At 33.8% G+C, this 22,727-nt stretch overlaps 6 protein-coding genes across 8 annotated transcripts; 5 read left to right on the forward strand and 1 right to left on the reverse strand.

Moving 5' to 3' along the window:
• Positions 1–2,505: 2,505 nt before the first annotated feature.
• On the forward strand, positions 2,506–4,736 carry Cass (cassowary). 2 transcript variants are annotated; one of them, XM_064067442.1, is made up of 7 exons: positions 2,506–2,739; positions 2,793–2,954; positions 3,004–3,333; positions 3,380–3,580; positions 3,627–4,199; positions 4,248–4,404; positions 4,452–4,736. In XM_064067442.1, the coding sequence occupies exons 1-7, from the start codon at positions 2,668–2,670 to the stop codon at positions 4,526–4,528; spliced, it is 1,572 nt and encodes a 523-aa protein (XP_063923512.1). In that variant the 5' UTR covers positions 2,506–2,667; the 3' UTR covers positions 4,529–4,736. The 2 variants fall into 2 exon arrangements, with proteins under 2 accessions (XP_063923512.1, XP_063923513.1); XM_064067443.1 differs by having other exon boundaries at positions 3,004–3,330.
• LOC135137724 (mediator of RNA polymerase II transcription subunit 7) lies at positions 4,729–5,604 on the reverse strand. Its single transcript, XM_064067444.1, has 2 exons — positions 5,300–5,604; positions 4,729–5,251 (listed from the first exon to the last, which is right to left on the reverse strand). The coding sequence occupies exons 1-2, from the start codon at positions 5,489–5,491 to the stop codon at positions 4,781–4,783; spliced, it is 663 nt and encodes a 220-aa protein (XP_063923514.1). The 5' UTR covers positions 5,492–5,604; the 3' UTR covers positions 4,729–4,780.
• Positions 5,605–9,192: 3,588 nt separating this feature from the next.
• Positions 9,193–10,105, forward strand: LOC135137482 (small ribosomal subunit protein eS10-like). The gene is made up of 4 exons (XM_064067154.1): positions 9,193–9,283; positions 9,469–9,669; positions 9,725–9,965; positions 10,017–10,105. The coding sequence occupies exons 2-4, from the start codon at positions 9,470–9,472 to the stop codon at positions 10,053–10,055; spliced, it is 480 nt and encodes a 159-aa protein (XP_063923224.1). The 5' UTR covers positions 9,193–9,283; position 9,469; the 3' UTR covers positions 10,056–10,105.
• Positions 10,106–10,151: 46 nt separating this feature from the next.
• LOC135137481 (RING finger protein 141-like) lies at positions 10,152–11,294 on the forward strand. 2 transcript variants are annotated; one of them, XM_064067152.1, is made up of 4 exons: positions 10,152–10,353; positions 10,410–10,631; positions 10,672–10,842; positions 10,890–11,294. In XM_064067152.1, the coding sequence occupies exons 1-4, from the start codon at positions 10,211–10,213 to the stop codon at positions 11,053–11,055; spliced, it is 702 nt and encodes a 233-aa protein (XP_063923222.1). In that variant the 5' UTR covers positions 10,152–10,210; the 3' UTR covers positions 11,056–11,294. The 2 variants fall into 2 exon arrangements, with proteins under 2 accessions (XP_063923222.1, XP_063923223.1); XM_064067153.1 differs by having other exon boundaries at positions 10,687–10,842; positions 10,890–11,293.
• A 135-nt stretch (positions 11,295–11,429) lies between these two features.
• On the forward strand, positions 11,430–12,264 carry LOC135137403 (60S ribosome subunit biogenesis protein NIP7 homolog). Its single transcript, XM_064067034.1, has 3 exons — positions 11,430–11,589; positions 11,665–11,890; positions 11,939–12,264. The coding sequence occupies exons 1-3, from the start codon at positions 11,534–11,536 to the stop codon at positions 12,197–12,199; spliced, it is 543 nt and encodes a 180-aa protein (XP_063923104.1). The 5' UTR covers positions 11,430–11,533; the 3' UTR covers positions 12,200–12,264.
• Positions 12,265–16,501: 4,237 nt separating this feature from the next.
• LOC135137472 (protein SPT2 homolog) lies at positions 16,502–19,149 on the forward strand. The gene is made up of 5 exons (XM_064067138.1): positions 16,502–16,670; positions 16,777–16,947; positions 16,995–18,090; positions 18,143–18,352; positions 18,403–19,149. The coding sequence occupies exons 1-5, from the start codon at positions 16,611–16,613 to the stop codon at positions 18,486–18,488; spliced, it is 1,623 nt and encodes a 540-aa protein (XP_063923208.1). The 5' UTR covers positions 16,502–16,610; the 3' UTR covers positions 18,489–19,149.
• Positions 19,150–22,727: the final 3,578 nt, after the last annotated feature.

The raw sequence follows: 22,727 nt of genomic DNA on the forward strand, positions 1-22,727 counted from the left end.
AGAACAGTATCTGGGAAATTTGAAATCCGTTTAAAGACAGGATCTAATGAAGCAAACAACACTGCATACATTACATGAAATTATATATTCGTATTAAAATTCCTTTGTTGTACCATCGTTTGAAAGTTATTTAGGTAGAACCTCCTTCGTTAGATAAATTAAGAAACTGACTTCGTAAATTTTGATTCTTTTAACAAACACTCTAATAAGACATCAGTTTCAGCGTCTTCCCAAAATTTCAAAAAAAAAATAGTTTCGTAGATTCTAAAATACTGTGAAATTTTGTTGTACAAATTTCATTATTTAAACAAGGTGTACCTAACTGATGCACCACTAAAAGCATGTTATTACTTCATAGATAAAGAGGTATAGGTTATACCACACTATAAACTTCAAGCGAGATTTATTATATAATCTATAATAATATTAATATGTGTTAATTAATCTGAGAGCAATTATTGTTTCAAGTTAAATTGTAAAACTTGATTAGGTATACGATTTTGAATCCGATAATTCAATGCAGATTTATGTAACTATTTATTAACCTTTTGTCGTCAATTTTTCGGACAAATACGTAAGTTTTAACAGATACTCTGTAATTCATTAGCAACTGCCCTAAATCTCTAAAAAGTCTCTTATTTAATGCATGCGATAAAACGTAAAATATACGTGATAATGTAAATTTAATTTTTAACACAACCCGTATACGCAACGCAAAAGATACCCGTGTACTACGTATAGATAAAAAGTCTGTTGCTCTGCGACGTTCGAATGAAATTTGTTTAACAATATTTTAAGTCTAAGTTATCAACTATTTGAACTACACATTAGATACATATTACATGAAAATATATTGAGCCTTCCAGAACAGCCGAAGGTAGGAACTCGCCTAACGTAAAGTACCTAGGTACCTAAACGTCGGTTCAGTAGTTATCTATTGTTCATTTGTTCGGCCCAATCGAGAAGCCCGCCTTCCAACCAGCAAACGGAAAGGAAGGGGAGGTAACCACCCTCTCCCACTTAAATATGTAAATGTAGTTTTAGTCTGTGGTTTTAGTTTGTATCTGTTAGGCTAAGAGAATAAACGGTGGAAAGTACAGACGTCTTATAGCTGCTCTGAACCTCATTAGTTCAGAGTATCATCCAGTTTGACCTACAAGTTCCAAATCCACATTTTTTGATCCTTCGAGCCGAACTACCCCATCATTTTTGGTTCTTCGAGCCGCATACCCTATCATCTATGTAGAATCTTTTTCGATAAATTTTCAACAAAACAGCAACGGATACACTTAGGCTATCAAAGGTAGAAAGACAAGTCAGACAGACCAATTAAAAAAAACTGCATTTTTGTAATCTACGGCCTGTGAGATTCCAAGAAAAAAGAAAACTGTCGTCTGGGGAGTAATTTAGATGTGTAGTTATGGATAAAACTTTTTGTGAGGATATCAAGTGTGAGGTGTGAGGAACACTTTGTTGGACTGTCATACTCGACAGGATAAATAGTTCATGGTTAATTTGTAACTTATACAATTTACATAAGTATTGAAAGTCCTTAGTCAGTTTTAAAATTTAGGTTGAAAAGAAACATATCTAAAACTAGAAAAGCATTAACGCACCAAGATATAATTACCTACTTCTATGTTTAAACTTACTTTAAATAGGTCATTAGCACTATAACTATCTATTACTATGTACTAGATAGATAAATATTAATTTTTCGTCTATTTTATTGAACAACTTTTTAAGTATTGATTTTAGAATATTGGTTGCTCTTTATTTTTTACAAGAAATCAATCTTTCCATTTATGAAAAAATGTGCCTAGTGTTCCATAAAAAAAAACTTGACGTCATTTCCGGTCCTACCGGAAGCGATAATAAAAATGTGAGGTTACCATCACCTGATCGTTTAAAATGATACAAATTTGCCTAAAAACTACAGGTTTATCTTTAAGAATAAAAAAGTTACAAGTTACAGGAGTTGTATCAAATAAAAGAAACATCCTGTACACAGGTTATTCACGAAAAGCATCACACTTCAAAAACTCAAAACCCAACAATACAATTTCATAACAGTTATGATATTTACTGTTATTGGTTTTGAATTAAAACAGCTGCTATTCACAAAAATCTACCTATGCTTTTATTTTGAAGCTTCTCCCCTAAAAAACTGAAAACCCAACCAAAAATACAATGACATAGCAGTCTTTGATATTTTAAGCAAAATGCAGTTTGTTGATGTTTTGGTGTCCTAAATTTCATTTTGACAATCAGGTATGCCATAAAAAATTTTTAAATGTGTTGCCAATCCAACAAACAAAATTATAATTATTATTTACTTTTAAAGGCACATGTTACTTTCTTCTCTGCCGGGATTATATACATAAAAATATGATACATTTTCGTATTAAGATAGCAGTTAGGACGATTTATTAATAAATGTAATTTTATTTTAAGATGATAGTGCCATCTTTTAGTGATTAGCTAAAATCATATCTACCTTTACAGATTCCTGTATTAACGCAACAAAAATGGAGGTTTGTTGGGCACGCTGAATGAACACCGGTGTCGATCAAAAAACGTATGTTAAAAAGAGTGTTTCTAATAAAAGATAAGAACATTATTTAATGTTCGATACAACAACGGGTACAACAATTTGAGTTCGACAGAATGAGCGACAATCTGGAAAAACTGTACGAAAAGTACAATATTCTGTCAGATGCCAAGGATAAAGTTACACAGGTTAGTTTTCCCATAATTTCTCGCGTTGTTTGTCATAAACGACCATTTTCCAGCACTCGAATGAATACATTGAATCGATTGAAGGCATCAAAGGAAATGAAAGCGAGAAAATGTTGGCAGCTCAAATTCTGTCGAAATTTTTCAAACATTTCCCTTCTCTGCAAGACAAGGCTCTGAATGCGATGTTGGATTTGTGCGAGGACGAAGAAACTAAAGTAATTCTAGTTGTGGTAGTATAAGTAAAGGATAACACGCAATTTTTAGATTCGAGCATGTGCCATGAGGTATCTTGTTTCGATTGTTAAAGATGTCAAAGAACATCTGACTAAAGTCACTGATATTCTCGCCCAGATGATGCAGTTGGAAGAACAACGTGATTATACAACAGCGTCTTGGTGTCTGTTACAGTTGTGGAAAGAGGATTCGGTAAATGTTCTTCGCACGATGTATAACCACATTCGATCATTGAGTAATGCAGCAGCTAGGGTGAAATGCCTAGAGTTTATTCAGTCAAAGTTTGTAAAGCCTATTGAAAGTCAGCCTACAGAAATTGAAAGTATTGTAGTCGAAGAGTCAAAGAAATTGTTGCAGGTGGTACTACATCAGTATATTGCATCCAATTTTATTGTTTGTGTTATAGGATGATATTAGTTCTGATGAAATAGTTATGGTGATAAGCTGTTTAAAGAAAACCAAGTACGGAAAGACAGCCGCCGGTCAACAAGAACTCCTTGATTTTATTTCCGAAATTATGGAATTAGACAGAGACTTTGACCCCTTAGAAGACGGCATTGTTGACAGAGTTATTGTGTGTACAACGCACGCCTTATCTCTATTTTCAGTAAGTCTTAACCTCGCTCCCCCACAATTTCTACTCTTGCTTTCAGGGAAAAAATGAATCCACCAAGTTCGTCGCCTATTACTGTGACCAAATTTTTCCCCAGTGGGACAAAATAGCAACTCTCGAGCAAGGCGAACTATTCCAACTACAACTCCTTCGACATTTAGCTGAACTGAGCATATATTGTGGAAAATTTGAAAACCCGTCGCTTCACGTCGTCCAAATTTTTGACAAAATCAAGCTTTACATGCCACCCCCGCCTGAAAACGCCGACGTTTACAAAATGCCCAACTTGGAATTTTCATTCGTTGAATGTCTGTTGTTTGCTTTCCACCGTTTGGCCCGACAGTGTCCTGATTTTCTCACTCATGATCCACAAATATTGAAAGATTTTAGGGCTCGTTTGGTTTACTTTTCTAGGGGCGTGCAAGGATGTAATAAGGTTGTCACAACAAAGTCGAGCGAAAGTCTGGATGCTACGAATGCGGCGAAAGCGAAAATCGCACCGTCGTTGCTTAACAACATAAATGTTTTGATTAAAGATCTGTTCTATCAGCCGCCAATGTACAAATGTAATATCACGTTGTCTTTCAAGCAGGAGTCGATAGAAAAAGAACTGGTGAGTAGCATTTCGGGTTTGAATGGGGTGGAATTGTGTTGGTTGTAGAAAAAACCGTCAAGTGCAAGCGGCCAGAAAAGGCACGTCCCTATCACTTTTGATAATGCGTCAGGACCCAAGCAGAATCGACCTAACCGATCAGGAGATAACGTGAAATTGTATACACCGCCCAGCGGGAAATTTAGCAACAATTTTCAGAATTATGGTACGTGCACGAGTTTCTCAATAATTTAAAATCAACGCGAGTTTCAGATCGAGGCAATCCGAGAAATCGCCCCCGAGGACGCGGCATCAGAGGACGAGGCTCCGGGCGAAATTGGAGAAACTGAGTTTTATAAAATTTTGTGTGTTGTATTGGAGCAGTATTGCAAGAATAGCCATTTGAATTTATTTTAAAACTGACTTTTTAGTAATCAGCAAGTATTTTTACATGTTAGCATCTTGTAAATAGGTTACATTTTCTGAAACTGGCTATCTTTAAGTGACAAAATGGATTTGTGCTGACTATTTGTTTCTGAATACATCAGAGTTCTATCATTTTGTGTTTATTTTTACTTAAGAAATGTAAGAAACCTGTACAATTACATATTATCTACTATTTTACACATTATCCTATCTAAAATGAAGCAGGGGTCAGTTTTGGTCTCCTCCTTGGCAGCCTTTTCTTGACTGACAAGCAGGTCAGTTTCTACCAACAATTTTGAGTCAATTTCCATGGGTTCTGGTAAACTTTGGATTGCTTGTTGCAATATTTCCATTACTTTGTCCAAGTGCTTCTGAAACCTGTTGGCAGTTTCAATTCTCTGTCTCCTCTGCAGTTCCATCATAACCCTTAACGTTTCTCTCGCTTGATGCGGTCGGAATTCATTTAATAAATGATGGATGTGAATAAACAACAAACTCAAGTCCTCCACTTTTTCCGCTCGTCGTGGCGAGTCTGGACAATTGACTAACAAGTCGAGAAGGTCGAGGAAATTCGCTAATAGCGATTGGTTCAATTTCTTCAGTTCCCTCCGCCGGTCAAAATGAAGAGGGTACAACCGTTTAATTCCCTAAAATAGCTTATAAATAGTTGGTCTATTTCTGGAAATGGAACTCACCTGACTTTCCAACGGCCTAATTATACTTTCTTCTGTGTTAAAAGCATTACCAAACATGTGATAATTGTCTTGTATTGGAGGTGGAGGCCTGGGAGCTCTTCCTCTTCGAATCATTTCATCAGTATAGTGATTTACGTACTGCATGGGTGGCAAGGGTAAAGAACTCACTTGTATCGCTTCCGAAGAAGCCATTTTTTTATGTTTACTAAATATTAGCTACTAAAAGAAATTTTTAACTAAACCAAACAAAAATATCAAAATATTGAAACGTCAAACGTCAGAGTCATGTCAAACTAATGGTGGTCGTAAATACCAACCACAGAACACTCAATACCAACTGTCCGACCAGCCTAGAATACTGAAAAAAACACCAAAGTCATCGTTTGGCGATATCGCATAGTTGGTGTACTGACCACTTAGGTATAATTTAGGTTTTACGTTACTCGAGAATTTTTGTAGTGACTTTTGTTTCGGAGCCATAATTTTACTATACGAAAATTAATTCCATCGAGTTGATGTTTCTTACCACTAAAATGTTGTGTCCGTTGTCATTATACCTTTGTATTCTCCTGAAAATTATTTGCAATATCTCCTAAAACCGTTGCCAAGTTGCCGTTGATAGTTACTTTGATGCTCAATTTTTGCCGTATTTAAAGGGGTTGTAGGAAAAAAGTGGAGGATTACTTTTTTCTTGTTGTCGAAATAAGTCTACACATATTAAGAAAAAAAAAAAAATCAAAATGTAGCCCCGCCCACCCGCTCTATCTCACTCAATTGTATGATTTTTTTATTCGTCGTGAACCAAGAAGGCGGAGCTTAACTGCAAAATCCTTATGTCTCTACGAGAAATTAAAACATGTTTTTGAGTATCGTGTTATTCAGTGAATACTATGTACATATATTAAGAAAAAAAATAAAGCTAAAGATTAAGCCCCACCCATACCCGCCCTAATTTAAATAGTAATGAAGTTTTCTAATTGCAAAATCCCTATTTTCTAACAAAAATTTACCATTTTAAACGTGTTTAAAGTATCTAAGAATAAAAAAAATCATCACAATTGAGTTGAGGTGGGTAAGAAGAGTTTATATTTTGTCTTTTCTTCTTAATATACATAGCATTCTTTGAACAACACGATACTTAAAAACATGTTTTTAATTTCTTCTAAAGAAATAAGTATTTTACAGTTAAGCTCCGTCCCCTTGGTTCACGGTGAATAAAAAAAAATGGTCAGAATTGAGATAGGGCGGGTGGGAGGGCTTACATTTTGCCTTTTTATTTCAATATATGTAGACTTATTTTCGCAACATGAAACTTAAAACATGTTTAAAATGGAAAATTTGTATAAAGAAATATCGATTTTGCAATTAGGCTCTGACCCATAAGTGCAAAATCCATATTTCCTTGCGAAAATGTACCATTTTAACCATGTTCTAAGTTTCTTGTTGTGAAAAGATGACTACGTATATTAAAAAAAAGCAAAATATAAGCCCCGCCCACCCACCCTATCTCAATTCTGATGATTTTTTTTTATTCACCGTGAAAAATAAATAAATTTATGACTTACATTTAAAGATTCTTCAAATCTGTGAATTTATCTCAAAATTTGTAATTACAGATTCGGTTACAGAAATTGAGAGAAAACATGAAACATTAAAAATTTAGTTCAGACCATTTTGAATTCTTTTAAAGTGATTTTAAAATTGTATTTTTTATATTAAAAACAAAATTTGGATACATGTTTAAAAAAATATTTTGGAAAAATTACGGTAGTTATTCTTAGCAGCTGATCTAACATATTAAATTTTCGAAATTGAGCTTTCAAAATTATTTCCTAAAAATGTTGATAGTTGTTGACTCAAGACATTAAATTTTCTTGAAAACTAAAATATTCGTAGGGAAAAATTAATACGTAATTAGATTTACGATCTTTGGATTTCAAGATAATAATTAACAGTATTACGAGCAGTCACTAGAATGAAGAAGGGGTGGGTGGGCGGGGCTATTGCTTGCTTATAAAAGACTATAAGAATAAGTTAAACTTAGCCCCGTCCACCCACCCGTTCTTTTTTCTCTTTTTAACAGTCCAGGTTTTATTAGTTTTTTGCCACTTTACAGAAGAATATAAAATTAACTCCGCCCACTTACCCCACCTTCATTTTAGTGATTCATTGTATCTATTTGAATGAAACGTAGATTTTATACTGATGAACAGAAATAAAGTCGTTAAAATGAGGATAGGGTGGGTGGGCGGTTCTAGTACCTGCCCAGATAAAACTGATTTTGGCAAATAACACCCTCTAAAAAAATAGAGGGCGGGTAGGTGCGGCTATTACTTGGCAAGATAAGACTGAACAATATTTATAGCAGTTACTAGAATGAAGAGAGGGAGGGTGGGTGGGTGGAGCTACTGCTGGTTTATAAGATTCTGTAGAAAAAAAACTGAGTCCTGCCCACCTCTTTTCTTCATTCCTCTGACTTATTTTATTTATTGTAAATTGGGAATTGAATTCTATTTTGACAAGTGGTAGAATCTAACAATTAAAACAAAGTCAAAAGAGTAATTTGTGGATTTATTTTAAAATGTGTAGACTTATTTTCACAACATCAAACTTAAAACATTTTTAAAATGGAAAATTTGTATAAAGAAACATCGATTTTGCAATTAGGCTTCGACCCATAATTGCAAAATCCATATTTTCTTGCAAAAATGTACCATTTTAACCGTGTTCTGAGTTTCTTGTTGTGAATAGATGGCTACATATATTAAAAAAAAAGGCATAATATAAGCCCCGCCCACCCGCCCTATCTCAATTCTGATGATTTTTTTATTCGTCGTAAACCGAGGGGTGGAGGTTAATTGTAAAATCCTTATTTTTCTACCAGAAATTACCAGTGAAATTGTTCTTAAGTAATCGTGTTATACAAAGAAAACCAAAACAGAAGCTCCACCCATCCGTCTCGATCTCCATTGTGACGAATTTTTCATTGGCTGTCAGACCGAGGGGCGGAGCGTAATTGCAAAATCGATATTTCCCTATACAAATTTATCATTTTAAATATGTTTTAAGTGTCTTGGTGTGAAAAGATGACTACACATATTAAGAAAAAAAGGCAACCGCAGTAATGGAACTTCAACAGTTCTACATTTGTAACAGAGACAGCGTCAGCGTAGAAATTTTAGCGCATTTTGTAGTGTTAGGTTGCTGCCAACTTACATGTCAACTGTCAAAAAATCCCAATCTCTCACCGGAACTACTACAATTATCTAGCGTATGGTGTTATTTTAAAAAAGATTAGTTTTTCTGGACCATGGCTATACATATTTTTTATATACGTAAATTTAATATCTTAATACTACGACAGATATTATATTTTGACTAACAGTTAATTAATAAAAAAATTTGGTTCTAATATAAGAAATTGCATGACATACTAAATGGATCTATATTTTTCTACAATTTACAAATATTAATTGTTTGATCTTGCTTTTCAGTTAAAAATTCGTCGAATTGGTACATGGACGTGTACTATTTAATTAAAAAAAAAAAAAAACGTGAACGTCTTATTCATTTTGTCCAGTTTTTTTATTCAGATTGTACCAATGGGGTATTAAAGGTTAATTTAACCTGTGGAACTTATAGTCGATTGCATATAAAAAATTCATTTCCGTGAGAAACCAACTTTTAAAAGTATTTTCATGTATGCTTTTCAATATATGGACGTAGTATTGAAAAAAATGTGCTATTATTTTATGGAAATTGTAAAATTTATGTGCGACCTTGAGATATAAAATGTTTTGATCACATTATGTGACGTTATTTTAAATAGCATTAAAAAAATCACAAATTCTTGTTATCACAAAAAAACGACTTTCAATCCCAGTCTTGGTTTGGTAATTCTAGAATTCTAGTGATTTTGACAATTGTTGGCAGGCCTGTTTACAGTTCTTTCTGTTTTGGCAGTGGTGTCGAATTGTGCTTCAAGTATGTAATTTGTAAAATTTTCACTTTATCTCGATCATCCTCACACATTTTATAATATAAACATCCTCAATTAGTTATTTTAAGACTAACGTAAGCTTCACTGTGTATTTTATTTGCATTCGATCAAGTTAACAATTCGCCAAAACCTAACCCCAAATTTGTACTAAACAACCGTGTTTTTTCAGAATGTTGATGCCCAAGAAGAATCGAATCGCCATCTACGAATACCTTTTCAAAGAAGGTGTAATGGTAGCAAAGAAGGATACCCATGCACCAAAACACCCAGAATTGGAAAGTATTCCAAACTTGCAAGTTATCAAAGCTTTGCAATCCCTCAAGTCTAAAGGCTATGTCAAGGAACAATTTGCTTGGAGACACTACTACTGGTATAATACACGAAACTGAAACACAAACAAGTGCAAGTACATGCTATTTTTTCAGGTATTTGACGAATCAAGGTATTGAGTACCTTCGTACCATTTTGCACTTGCCTCCTGAAATCGTACCATCAACCCTCAAGAGGCAGGCCCGCACCGAAACCACACGTGCGCGACCAGCTCCCTTCAAATCGGAAACATCTACCAAACCCGCAGAAGATCGGGCTGGATACAGAAGAACACCAGGAGGCCCCGGTGCCGATAAAAAAGCTGATGTTGGCGCAGGCACTGCTGATTTGGAATTCGTAAGTTTTGGAGTAAATAATGTTACAAAGTTTGATATTGTGTTATTGCAGAGAGGTGGCTTCGGACGAGGGAGGAGTGCACAACAATAAATTAAGTTTTGTATTCTAATTTTAATCGACAAATAAACTTTGTTGGTAAACGTTTTTTTTTTTTTGTATGTAGTTGAGGGCGCCACTTACCATAACCTCAATTAACGTGACACTTGTCAGGTGGTTGCTTTTATTGTTTTGACTTTGACTCTAAAATGGGTTCTCAACAGAGTTCCCAGTTTCAGGATTATTTTTCCGAGATAATCTCGGATGAACCTATCCTGACATTACTGACTGAAGAGATCCATACTCTGACGTATGAGAAGTTCTTGACTATACTTGGCGAGCTGAATCAACTGTAAAAACTAATAAGTTTTGTGGGATGGGGGCTGCTTATGTAACGTAACATTTCAGGTCAAAGCAGCGTTTAGATTCAGAAGGTAAACAGTTGGTTTTTGCCGTAAAGAAAGGGACTGATTCCACAGTATTTTGGAAAGCCACTGTACAAATAGCTTGTGTAAAAATTGACTCGAGTACTCAGAAAGTGAGTACGTATAGGTTGTTGAATCTGTATGAATTTTTAAAAGTTTTTAAGACATTGAAGTGTCAGTCTTCTGCAGAAGAACAAAGTCGGAGGTGTGAGGATACCTGTTGTGTGTCCCTTATCATTTTTTAGGTTTCCTTGTTTTAGTGGTGTTAAACAACAAATAACAGTATCACAAGTATTAAATAACATCTCAGACCACCCAACTGAAAATGCAAAAGAATGCTGTATTTGTCTAGAAAGGAAACATGAGGTTATATTGCCATGTATGCACAGTTACTGTTTGCCATGTATTGAAGAATGGTATGTGGTTTGTTTTGGTTGTAAAATGTTAACTATAGTAATTTAAGGAATGCTTCCCATAATACCTGTCCCATTTGTCGTGAAAAATTGGAGAGCACTGATGACACATGGGTAATATCAGAAGTCCCTGAAGCTGAAGAAATCAGTAAAGAAATTAAATCAAACTTGATGGAACTTGCTGAGGAGAAACAGTCTCCATGCTTACCTTCATAATAGTTAATAGCAACTTTTACAGTGTTCAATTGTTATGACAAAGTAGACTCTAGCAGATAATCGATTTTTGAACAAAAAATATTGTGATTTATTTATGTTACAAAATTCATTTGGAAAACTTAGTTTTATATAGATATGTAGTTGAAATTGCCAGAATTTTATCTTATGTTGATATATTCAAATTTACATTTTTTAGTTTTTAACTTTAGGCGTTGATGGTCAATCCTATTTAAATGTTATTTATGGGTATTTTAATAAAATAACCAAAAGTACAAAAGCTTGCACGTTTTGATTTTGAATATCGAAGAATTTTTTTAAACTACCCGCCGTTAGTAATTAATTGTCAACCTAACTATTATGAAGACCCTAAACGGTGAAATTTATTTCTCCCCTCCTTCGAACTAACCTTCAAATTCGAAAATCGTGCAAAAATAATTCTACCGAATACTGTAATACGAAGAGTAAAGCTATTTTCAAAATGAAAAGATTATCGGAAGAAAGAACGAAAATATTATTTGAAAAATTAGCAAAATAGTGAGTATGACAATTTTCATTTGAAACCAATAGAGGTTAGTGCACATGTATTTACGTTTTCTTTTTATAATTCAGCATTGGTCCCAATGTTAAACTACTGATTGAAAGACCGGACGGAATCTACTGCTTTCGCGAACAAAAAGACAGAGTTTATTACATTTCAGAAAAAATCCTCAAACTTGCCGAAAATGTACCTCCAACTCAACTGATCTGTGCAGGGACTTGTTTTGGGAAATTTACGAAGACAAATAAGTTCAGGTTGCATATAACAGCGCTCAATTATTTAGCACCATATGCTCAAGTATGTATTGGAAGTGTATTTATTAAATTACTCTTGCTTTTTTTTAAGAGTAAAATATGGTTAAAACCTTCAGCGGAGCAACAATTCTTGTATGGTAATCATGTATCCAAATCTGGGTTAGGTCGAATTAGTGAAAATACGGAAAAGTACCAGGGTGTGCTAGTGTATAACATGGCAGATTTACCATTAGGATTCGGAGTTGCAGCAAGGTCAACAGCTGATTGCAAACATGCAGATCCTTTAGCGTCAGTCTGCTTTCATCAAGCAGATATAGGAGAATATATAAGGTCTGAAGAGGATCTTTTATGAGTGTTAGGTGACTGTCTTATATTAAATACTGTAATTTAGCAACAATGATTTTTACTGTTAATTTATATTCTTGTTTTTTCAATTTACTCTCATTTTTAACACTATCCAAGAAACAGCTGTAGTAAGATTTGTATTGAAATGATTTTGGGATTTATCAGAGGATCATTAAACAAATGTGTGTTACAAGCCCTTTTAGAGAAAATTAATTATTTATGATCCCATTACAAGAGTAAAAACATCTCCATGTTTATAAATTCCCTCAATAGATAAATGTTCCCAAGCATGTCCATTAGGGATGTACCGACTAGTGGCCGACCGCTCGGATAAGCCGACTATTCGGCCGGTTTTCATCGTCGGCTGCAGTCGGCGACTGGTCGGCTAAACAGCCGATCGGTCGGCTTTTTTTATTAAAATTAAAATAGTATATAAAACAATTAAACCCGGTTTACAGAACCTCAATTAAATATTTAATTGCGATTTAATTACTAAAAATAATTAAATGTTAAAATTATCCAAACAAATTTAACACATTTTTTGGAAAACAAAGAAACTTTAGTTATTCCTTTTATTAAAATAAAACACATTTTTAAGGTAGTCAGAGAAATAGAAAAAAAAAACACACTCTCTGTCGAATTTATAAACCGGTTTTAGCAAGGCCGAACAGTCGGCCGACTAGTCGGTTTTTACTGGCCGAACAATCGGCTAGTCGGTTAGTCGGCCAGACCTACAGTCGGTACATCTCTAATGTCCATAAATACCATTTGTTTTAGGTGTAAGATATGGACTAGCAAAAGGCTTTATTTCTGAATGTCTTTCCTCTACTTCCTTATATATTCTCATGAGAATGTCACTCTATGATCTGACTTTTTTATCAGTTTCATTTTTAATAATTTATCAAGTATTTCTACGCACTGATTACATACTTCAATTCATTTCATGATGATCTGAAAAAATACTATTACGTTGGACAGGTATTTAAAATCGGCGTGGGTAAACTCAACAATTTATTTCGGAAAAACTCAAATTTACACGACTAGTTACACAGCGATTATGTACAAAATAATTCCGGCGCAACTTGACTGATTAATAATAATCCTGAAGGTGGCCTCTATTTAAAGTCATACTACCCGCAGTCGAAGTCTTTCTGGATCGCCCATCGCGACTTCCGCTTCCAGGCTTTTTTGCCGCCCGGAAAATGAAAGAAAATTATTAGAAACCGAATACAAGGTTATACTTACAAATAAAAAATCGAAATTTGAAGTTGGTGATATAATCAGATTGTCTAATATGATGGATACATATCGTAACAAATTAAAAACGAACTGGACTGAAGAAATATTACAGTTGTAGAAAAACGTGTCTGTATATAATGTTTGGATTTATTTTGTCTCTGATTTTAATACTTGCTAAGGTAAGACTGATTTTGGCAAATGACAAATTCTCTAAGAAAGTAGAGGGTGGGTGGGTGGGGCTAGTATTTGATGAGACAAGGCTGATTTTGGCACTTTCGACATTTTCGACCATTTTTTAACCATTTCCGAAAATTAATTGAAGACATTTTCTTGTAGATTTCAATATCTAGAAGTCATTTTGGCTTCGTTTTTTAGAAAACTCTTACGGTTTTTCCAAAATCGCCAATTGAAATACAGCTATTTTTAGAGATTAGCGCTTTTTTTAGTTTTTTCACATCCTAGATTCTATTATTAGTTTCCACTCCCACTCGACTGAAGAACATAATTAGCCCCGCCCGCCCACCCTGTCTTTTTTTCAGTGATTGATTTTATCCAATCTCAATAAAATGAATGATCTTATACTACTAAACTGAAATAAAATTAGTCGTTAGAATCAGAATAAGGGAGGTGGGCGGGGCTGATACTTGCTAAAATAAGATTGATTTTGGCAAATGACATAGTCTCTAAGAAAATAGAGGGTGGGTGGGCGGGGTTAGTATTTAATGAGATAAGCCTGATTTTGGCACTTGACATTTTCGACCATTTTTCAACCATTTCCGAAAATTCATTGAAGACATTTTGTTGTAGATTTCAATATTTAGAAGTCATTTTCGGCTTCGTTTCTTCGAAAACTTCTACCGTTTTTCCAAAATCGCCAATTGAAATACAGCTATTTTTAGAGATTAGCGCTTTTTTTAGTTTTTTTCACATCCTAGATTCTATTATTAGTTTCCACTCCCACTCGACTGAAGAACATAATTAGCCCCGCCCACCCACCCTGTCTTTTTTCAATGATTGATTTTATCCAATCTCAATAAAATGGATGATCTTATAATAAATGGAAATAAAATTGGTCGTTAGAATGAGAATAGGGGAGGTGGGCGGGGCTAGTACTTGCTAAAATAAGACTGATTTTGGCAAATGACACACCCTCTAAGAAAATTGAGGGTGGGTGGGCGGGGCTAGTATTTGATAAGATAAAACTGATTTTGGCAAATGACATAGTTTCTAAGAAAATAGAGGGTGGGAGGGCGGGGCTAGTATTTGATGAGATAAAACTGATTTTGGCACTTTTGACATTTTCGACCATTTTTCAACCATTTCCGAAAATTAATTGAGGACATTTTTGTAGATTTCAGTATCTAGAAGTCATTTTCGGCTTCGTTTCTTCGAAAACTCCTACCCTTTTTCCAAAATCGCCAATTGAAATACAGCTATTTTTAGAGATTAGCGCTTTTTTTTTTGTTTTTTCACATCCTAAATTCCATTATTAGTTTCCACTCCCACTCGACTGAAGAACATAATTAGCCCCGCCCACCCACCCTGTCTTTTTTTCAGTGATCCATTTTATCCAATCTCAATAAAATGGTTGATCTTATACTAAACGGAAATAAAATTAGTCTTTAGAATAAAAATAGGGGATAGGTGGGCGGGCCTACTACTTGCTAAAATAAGACTGATTTTGGCAAATGACATACCCTCTAAGAAAATAGAGGGTAGGTGGGCGGGGCAATCAATCTATGCTTCAAGACTGAAGAATATAATTGTCAAATTTCATTCTTTTTTTAATAGAATTTATTTTAGAAGTCATGGATACATTGTCTGCATACACAATAAATTTCTTGAAGTAAATGATATTCAATTTCTACAAATTATTGCTCAATAGACTAAAAGGTGCTCAGGAATGAAACTTCCAAAAATATAAGAGTACGAAAGATGTCTTTTATAAAATTTACGTCGTCAAATTTAATTTTAAAACTGTGATTAATTAATAATAAAAATATAGAAATCCGGCAAAGTCCTGAAAGTTGTAGAGATTTGTAATTGTTTAGAAATTCTTTATTAAGTCCGTAGCAAACAATGAAAAACTTGTCTGAAAATAACCAATAAACGAAATCAAATATCAGTCTTTAGAAATACAAGAACTAATTACACCACGTGAAATTTCAGGTCACGACAACCGTACATATCTCATTACCTTTTTTCCCCACAACAATAAAATTGTTACTAATAAATCAAAACACAATGTCGCAATCAAACATTTATTGTTCATTCACATAAATAATAAACAACATATACAAAGGATGAGCAACGAATAACAATACACAATAAGACATCTAGATAACAGTATATTCTAGACAATCAACCAAATCTTCTCCAAAATTTCCCCTCATGTTTCACCAAGAAATGCAACTAACATTATTATAAGAATTATTGAGACAATACAAATATGAATAAATAGAATTTTTTTATTGTCTTTTTTTAATTCAACAATTTTTAAATTTGACTTAATAAACTTTCCGTATTCATTTATTAACTAGAGAAAGAGTGTTTGCGAACGTCTTTTTGCTCGTTCTTTATTGTTACATCTAATAACAGGATTTGTATTCAGTAATGCGTTTATTTTTCTTCATTAAACTCTTCACCTCTTTTAATTCTTGTTCCAGTACATTTAATTTTATTTTTTTGTTTATGCATAGTACGCAATATTTCCCCATGTTGAACTTGCAGCAATAAAAAATGTTTTAAATATTTTGAAATATTACAAAAAGCCGCCAAAATTCGTGAGAACCTTTGCCACTAGGTGTTTAATGTTACTAATAGTTGTAAACCAAAAGTATTGTATTTCCATCACTTTATGATATTATGAAACTAACTGAAGGAAGTCGATATTAATTTAAATTTTGAAATTCGAGTGTAGAATTTACATAGCGTATCTGCCAACAATGCCTCTCTTTCGTTTTATTACATCCATGGTTACGTCATCTAGTTAGTTTGGTTATTTTGATTTCCTGTTGTTGGTAATGGACAGATGTTCTTAGTTGCCTAACTTCACAAATATTTCAGTGATAATGGCGAATGATGACATGTACGACGTAAGAAGAAAATATGTCATGACATAAATCGCAAAAACTGTGGTATTTTCTGCAAATTTTATCTGATTTTTTAAACGAAAAACCATGGATTTTGGTGCACTTCTTCATACTGCACAGAAAAATGAGAAAGTCGGGAAAAAAGAGGTAAGTATCACCTTCGCTACCCTGACATTAATTGTTCTGGAACAGACTTGCATGAAACCCATTAAATTAGCAAAAACCTTGGAGTGACACGTAAATACGATTGTAGGGCATTAAGTACTACAGTACCAAATTTGAACCTCCGAAAAAGCAGCAACGGAATAAGCAACAGTTGTCAGACAACATCAAAAAATTTTTGGCGAAGAAAGAGGCGGAGGAACGCGAAAAGAAGCTCGAAGCTCATCGAAAGAAAGAAGAATTATTAGCTTTGAGAGCGAAGGTAGTGCTGTTTAGCTTTAATCCAATGCGTTAATTCATTTGTTATAGGACAAAAAAGCCACTCGACGTGTTAATGTTATGCTAAAACGCACGAAATCGGCCAATCAATCTGTGCTTCAAGACGCTGTAGATTCAAACAATACGTCTGTAACTCTCGCTGGTCCAATCCAGCCGGATGAAGATGACTACGGATATGTCTCTCAGGAGGCGGCAGCATTTTACAACAAAATGATGGAGAAATACAGTAAAATCCCCGATGAACCTAAATTCAGTTTGAGTAAGAAGAAAGTGAGCACCGATTTGAATAGTACCCGAGAGAGAGTGAAAGCGGCCATTGAAAGAGAAAAAGAAGAAGCTAACATGCCTCACAAAAGGAAAAGAAAACACAAAGAAGATTGTGTTGAAGAAGTTGAGATGCCAAGACACGAGGAAGCTCCAAGACACAAACCTAAATCTGCTGCGCCTCCAGTTCTGAATTTCAATGACTTGTTAAAACTTGCTGAAAAGAAACAGTTTGAACCTATCGTAATAGAACAGAAACCTAAAGAAGAAGAACGTTTATTGACGAAAAAGCAGAAGAAAGAAATGGAGAGGGAAAAAGAGTGGAGGGATCGAAGAGATGGAAAATTGCCTCCTCTGGAAACAGTCAATAGAATACCAAAATTGAATGGTGATAAAAATCAGAAAGTGAATGGTGAAGTGAAAAAACCAAATGTGAGTGACCCAGGCAAGAAGATTGTAAATGATAACAAAAATGAAGTTATGAAGAAACCTCAAAACAAAGTTATTGCCGATGTGGGTAGAAAAATTATCCCAGGCAATAAAGCACCAGTAGGTGAAAAACGACCAATTGTGCCTTCACCAAGTATAAAACCATCAGGGTCTAGCAGTAAAATAAACACACTAAACAAACCAAAAGATTTGAATGATCTGAAAAAGAGGGAAATGGCCAAATTGAGTAAAGAAGTTCCAAAAAAAATAATACCATCTGATATTAAACCTAGGCAATTTTCTCCTTCTGATCTGAAACCTAAACAATTTCCTCCGAAAGATCTCAAGCCTAAACAGTTACCCCCTTCAGATGTTAGGAGAAGGGAATTTCCACCAAAGGACGTCAAAAGGAAACCTGTTATTAATAATAAAAGTTGGTATTTTTACTTGAAATTTTCATCTATCAGTAAGGTTTTTTGTTTCAGGGAGAATTATGGATGATGATGAAGATTATGATTCTGAAATGGATGATTTTATTGATGATGGTCCAGAAGAAAGTGAGGATTACTCAAAATATATTAGTGAAATATTTGGATATGATAAATCAAGGTACCGAAATGTGGATGATGACATAGACAACATGGAGTCTACATTTGCACAACAGATGAGAGAAGAAGTTATCAGCACAAAAATTGGTAATATTTTTTGTTACAATTTTGACGGTTCTCTAATTTTTGTTTTAAAGGTATAATGGAAGATCTAGAAGACATGAGGCAAGAGGAGGAGGAAAAGAGACAGAAAGCTTTATTAAAAAAGAAAAGAAAGTTATAAGTGTGTGAGTGAATATTACTGTATGAAGTTGTGATTTGTGCATAGGGTGGTTTGGATGAAATAAAGTAGGTGCTAATTACTTATCGTATTCATTGGATTCTTCTTATTCCAGATTTTTTTAATTGTAAAAACACGTTTTTAATATTTACACTGTGTACCATACTTTAATATTAGCAACTACTTCAATTTTTTACATCCAACCCATAATGTTGAATTTGTGATAGGTGGTTAATTATTTATAACGAAAAATTTAAAACTAATTTTTTATTGTTATCACATATCTATGGAGACAAATTGTTATACATCTATTTGCTTAAGGTAAATTAACTTCTCGCTCTAAAATGGATTTATAAAGAATGGAGTAAATTCGGAAGGCAAAGTTGATTGTAGGTCATTTGTTATCATAATCACGTTGTCATTAAAATTCTCTTTTCTGTGTATATAATTTTCTATGTAAAAAAAAAAAATAAGATCATAAAAGATGTTTGTTCTGTGACATTTTGAGCATGTTTTGAACTTTTCGAATTTGTTCCATGCCGTTTGGAATCAGTGTATAAAAAATATGGAATTCATTATGGTAAACAATTTTGTGGATTATATTGACGCAGTTTTACTTTGATGTAAAAATTTAATTTATAATAAAATTCATTCTTGAGATTAATTAGTATTTATTTTACACAAAACTTTTCTCGTCTTTTAATCATAGGTGTTGCATGTTCTGCTGTGTACTTTTTTAAAGGTAAACAGAGAAGTAACAGAACGGTTGCTGCAGTAACATGCGGAGAATTACAATTACGTTATGACTAGAGCTGTGCGGTCGAAATTTAAACGCTTCGAATCGACCCCTACTACGGCAGACCAGCGGCTCACAGCCGATGTTACGTATCGCGAAGAAATTTACGCGAAAAATAATGTTCACTGAAAATCAGTTGATGATTTTAAAATCCATATCCACGAAATAATAAGAATAATAATTTTTATAATGTTCGAGTGCCGGTCTCGTTGACAATAAAACGATTGATGTGAATTATGAAAAATAATACACAATGGGAAGCGAGAAGCGAGGAAGCCAAGACTGCAGCGGCCTGCACTGCTGGCCTGATGGGACGGATAGTGGGGATAAATAAATTTCAACCGCACAGCTCTAGTTATGACTTATAGTTTCTAGAGTACATATTTTATACCTTTATTGTTCAAAGTGACAATTCACAACCTTTCAACTGCACCATCATAAACATGCATAAATTCATCTACATAGACAATGCATTTTTACTTCCCGAGCGTAAGCAAAGGAAGTATTGTAATCGAGTCCGTCGGCCGACTCTCTACTTTTACGTTTTCTCGATCTTTCATGACCCCTAGAATACGAAGAAATAGGTCTCCCATTTCCGTCCGTCTGTCCGTCTGTCTGCCGTCCCGGATTTTTATTAGACAGATAATCTCCGAAAGTACTGGACCGATTGTTGTGAAATTTTGTACTTATATTAGGAATATCATGTAGAAGGTAAAACGCTAACCAAAATTTGTCTAATCATCCCCATCACAAATGCGATGACGTCACTTCAAAATTGTACATAGTAAATGGGTCTTAAATTGTAGAAAATAACATGGTCCTACACATGTAGTTTACGACTCCGAATTCAGTTTTTACCCGAAACGTCCAGATTTTTGGAAAAAAAATCAAAATTATAAAACAACATTTTCCAATTTAATTTTAATCTGCTAACCCGAATGTTTTGAAATGTTGCAGATGTTTTAAGGCTATAAAGAGCATCATAAATCTTTAGTCAAAATATATTTGGTTATCCCCTCCAAAAACTTGATGACGTCAGCTCAAAAGTTTGCCGAATAAATCCTATCTAAAATGTACAAAATATGATGCGTCTGTACTTGTGATATATCACTCCATTCATATTTTTTGTATTTGCATATACAGGGTGACTTAAAAAAATTAATGAATGCGCAAAATTTATTTTATTGATTTAATCAGGAATTACAGAACCGAATGCTGTGAAATCTTGGAGATATTTTAAAGTTATCATAATAAATAAAGATTATTATTATTATTATTATTATTATTATTATTATAAGCATGGTAAATTTTTTATCAAAATTTATTTGCTCATCCCCCCCTAAAAAAATTGATGACGTCACCCTAAAATTTGGTAAATAAATCCTATCTAAAATGTGAAAAATATGATGAGTCTGTACTTGTGGTTTATCATTCCATTCATATTTTTTCGATTTGTATATACAGGGTGACTGAAAAAAATTAATGAATGCGTCAATTTATTTTATTGATTTAATCAGGAATTACAGAACCGAATGCTTTCAAATCTTGGAGATGTTTTAAAGTTATCATAAGTATGGTAAATTTTTTATCAAAATGTATTTGCTTTTCCCCCCTAAAAAATTGATGACGTCACTTCAAAATTTTGCTGAATAAATCCTATGTAAAATGTACAAAATATGATGAGTCTGTACTTGTGATTTATCATTCCAATCATATTTTTTGGAATTGCATATACAGGGTGACTCAAAAAAATTAATGAATGCATGAATTTATTTTATTGGTTTAATCAGGATTTACAGAACCGAATGCTTTGAAATCTTGGAGATATTTTAAAGTTATTATAAGCATGGTAAACTTTTGTTCAAAATGTATTTGTTCATCGCTCCTAAAAAAATTGATGACGTCACCCTTAAATTTTGCTGAATAAATCCTATCTAAAATGCAAAAAATATGATGAGTTTGTACTTGTGGTTTATCATTCCATTCATATTTTTTAGATTTTCTTGAAGGTGGCTCAAAAAAATTAATTAAGTCAATTTACTTTATTGATTAAATTAAAGGCAACACTTATTATTAGTATTACATTGGACCAACCCAATTTGGGAGACACAAAATTTTTTAAAGTAAAAACTCGGTTGAAACATAAGGGTAGCACGCATATTTACATCGACTTTAACATTACAGACGTGCATTTGTTTTATGCGCTGACTAGGTTCCGCGAATGTGGAATAGACATGTTTATAATCAACCAATTGTGAATTTCACCGTCAAGAATTAAAATAAAACCCAATGTTTTATATATTTCTCTGTTTGACTCTCACGTATGCTGTTACGCTTGTCATCTTAAATTAAGAATGTTTATACATAAACGATTTTCAGTTGCCTCTCCTAATACACGCCGGCGCCGTATACGTGAGTAAATTGTTTCGTTATTTTATTGATTATAACAAATCAATATTCAAAACGACCCAATTCATTTTCCCGAAAATTTGGGAATACAATAATTTTATTCTTAGTATTACACTACATCTATCCCAACTGATATACGTGTCTTTGCAAAAATGTTGCAGCGAGGGAAGTACTGTCTAACTCTTTAGACCAATTTTGTATATTTTTTCTTTGATTTCTCGGGCAATAGTGAATTGCGTGCCAGTGTAGCTGACTCTTCAATATCACAGAATACTGATGCAATTTCATCTTCCAACATTTTTACCTCAAGAAACGCCCAAAACACTTCAAACGTTGAAAAATTGCAAAATGTTGCGTTGTTTGTTTGTATTTTCCATGACAACAAATTTATTGCATTAAAAGGGACTTGATACTTTGTCATTCAATTAAATTTATAATGAAGAGTTTTTTTACCTAATTTTACAAAATCTCGTGTGCAATTTGTTAGGAAAAGTGTCTTTCCACATTCACGACATGTTTTTGATCTCGACTTCGTCTCGATCAAAAATCTCATGTCTAGAACGTGGAAAAATGTCACTTTTCCTATCTTATTGCACAAATAGCTATATTTCCCCAAAAAATTGATGACGTCATCTCAAAATTTTGCGGAGTAAATTCTACCCAAAATGTGCAAAATATGAGTTTTACTTGTGATTCATTATGGCATTCATATTTTTTATCGATCATTTAAGAACGAGTCATCTCATTTTCTCGAAAATGTGATAATTAGACAGCGGGTTTCTGTCGGGCCAAACTCGGTACGGCTCGTGCGGGATGGGAAATTGCAATTACTGGCTGTAATAAAATAAATAACGGTGTTTCGTTGTACTTTGCTGTTAATTCCCGTTCTCATTTACCTAGCTGTTTTACGAATTAAGTTTTCGTTAATTGTATTTATAGAATAAGTGAAGATTAAATGTACTGATTATCACGCGTCCCCATCTATAATCGTGACGTAGCCCGACAGAAATCCGCTCTCTAGTGATAATACAAACGTC

The sequence above is a fragment of the Zophobas morio genome, unplaced genomic scaffold, assembly GCF_036711695.1.
Source record: "Zophobas morio isolate AGI-343-1 ecotype UQ-CSIRO unplaced genomic scaffold, CSIRO_AGI_Zmor_V1 ptg000029l, whole genome shotgun sequence".
NCBI classification, from domain to species: domain Eukaryota; kingdom Metazoa; phylum Arthropoda; class Insecta; order Coleoptera; family Tenebrionidae; genus Zophobas; species Zophobas morio.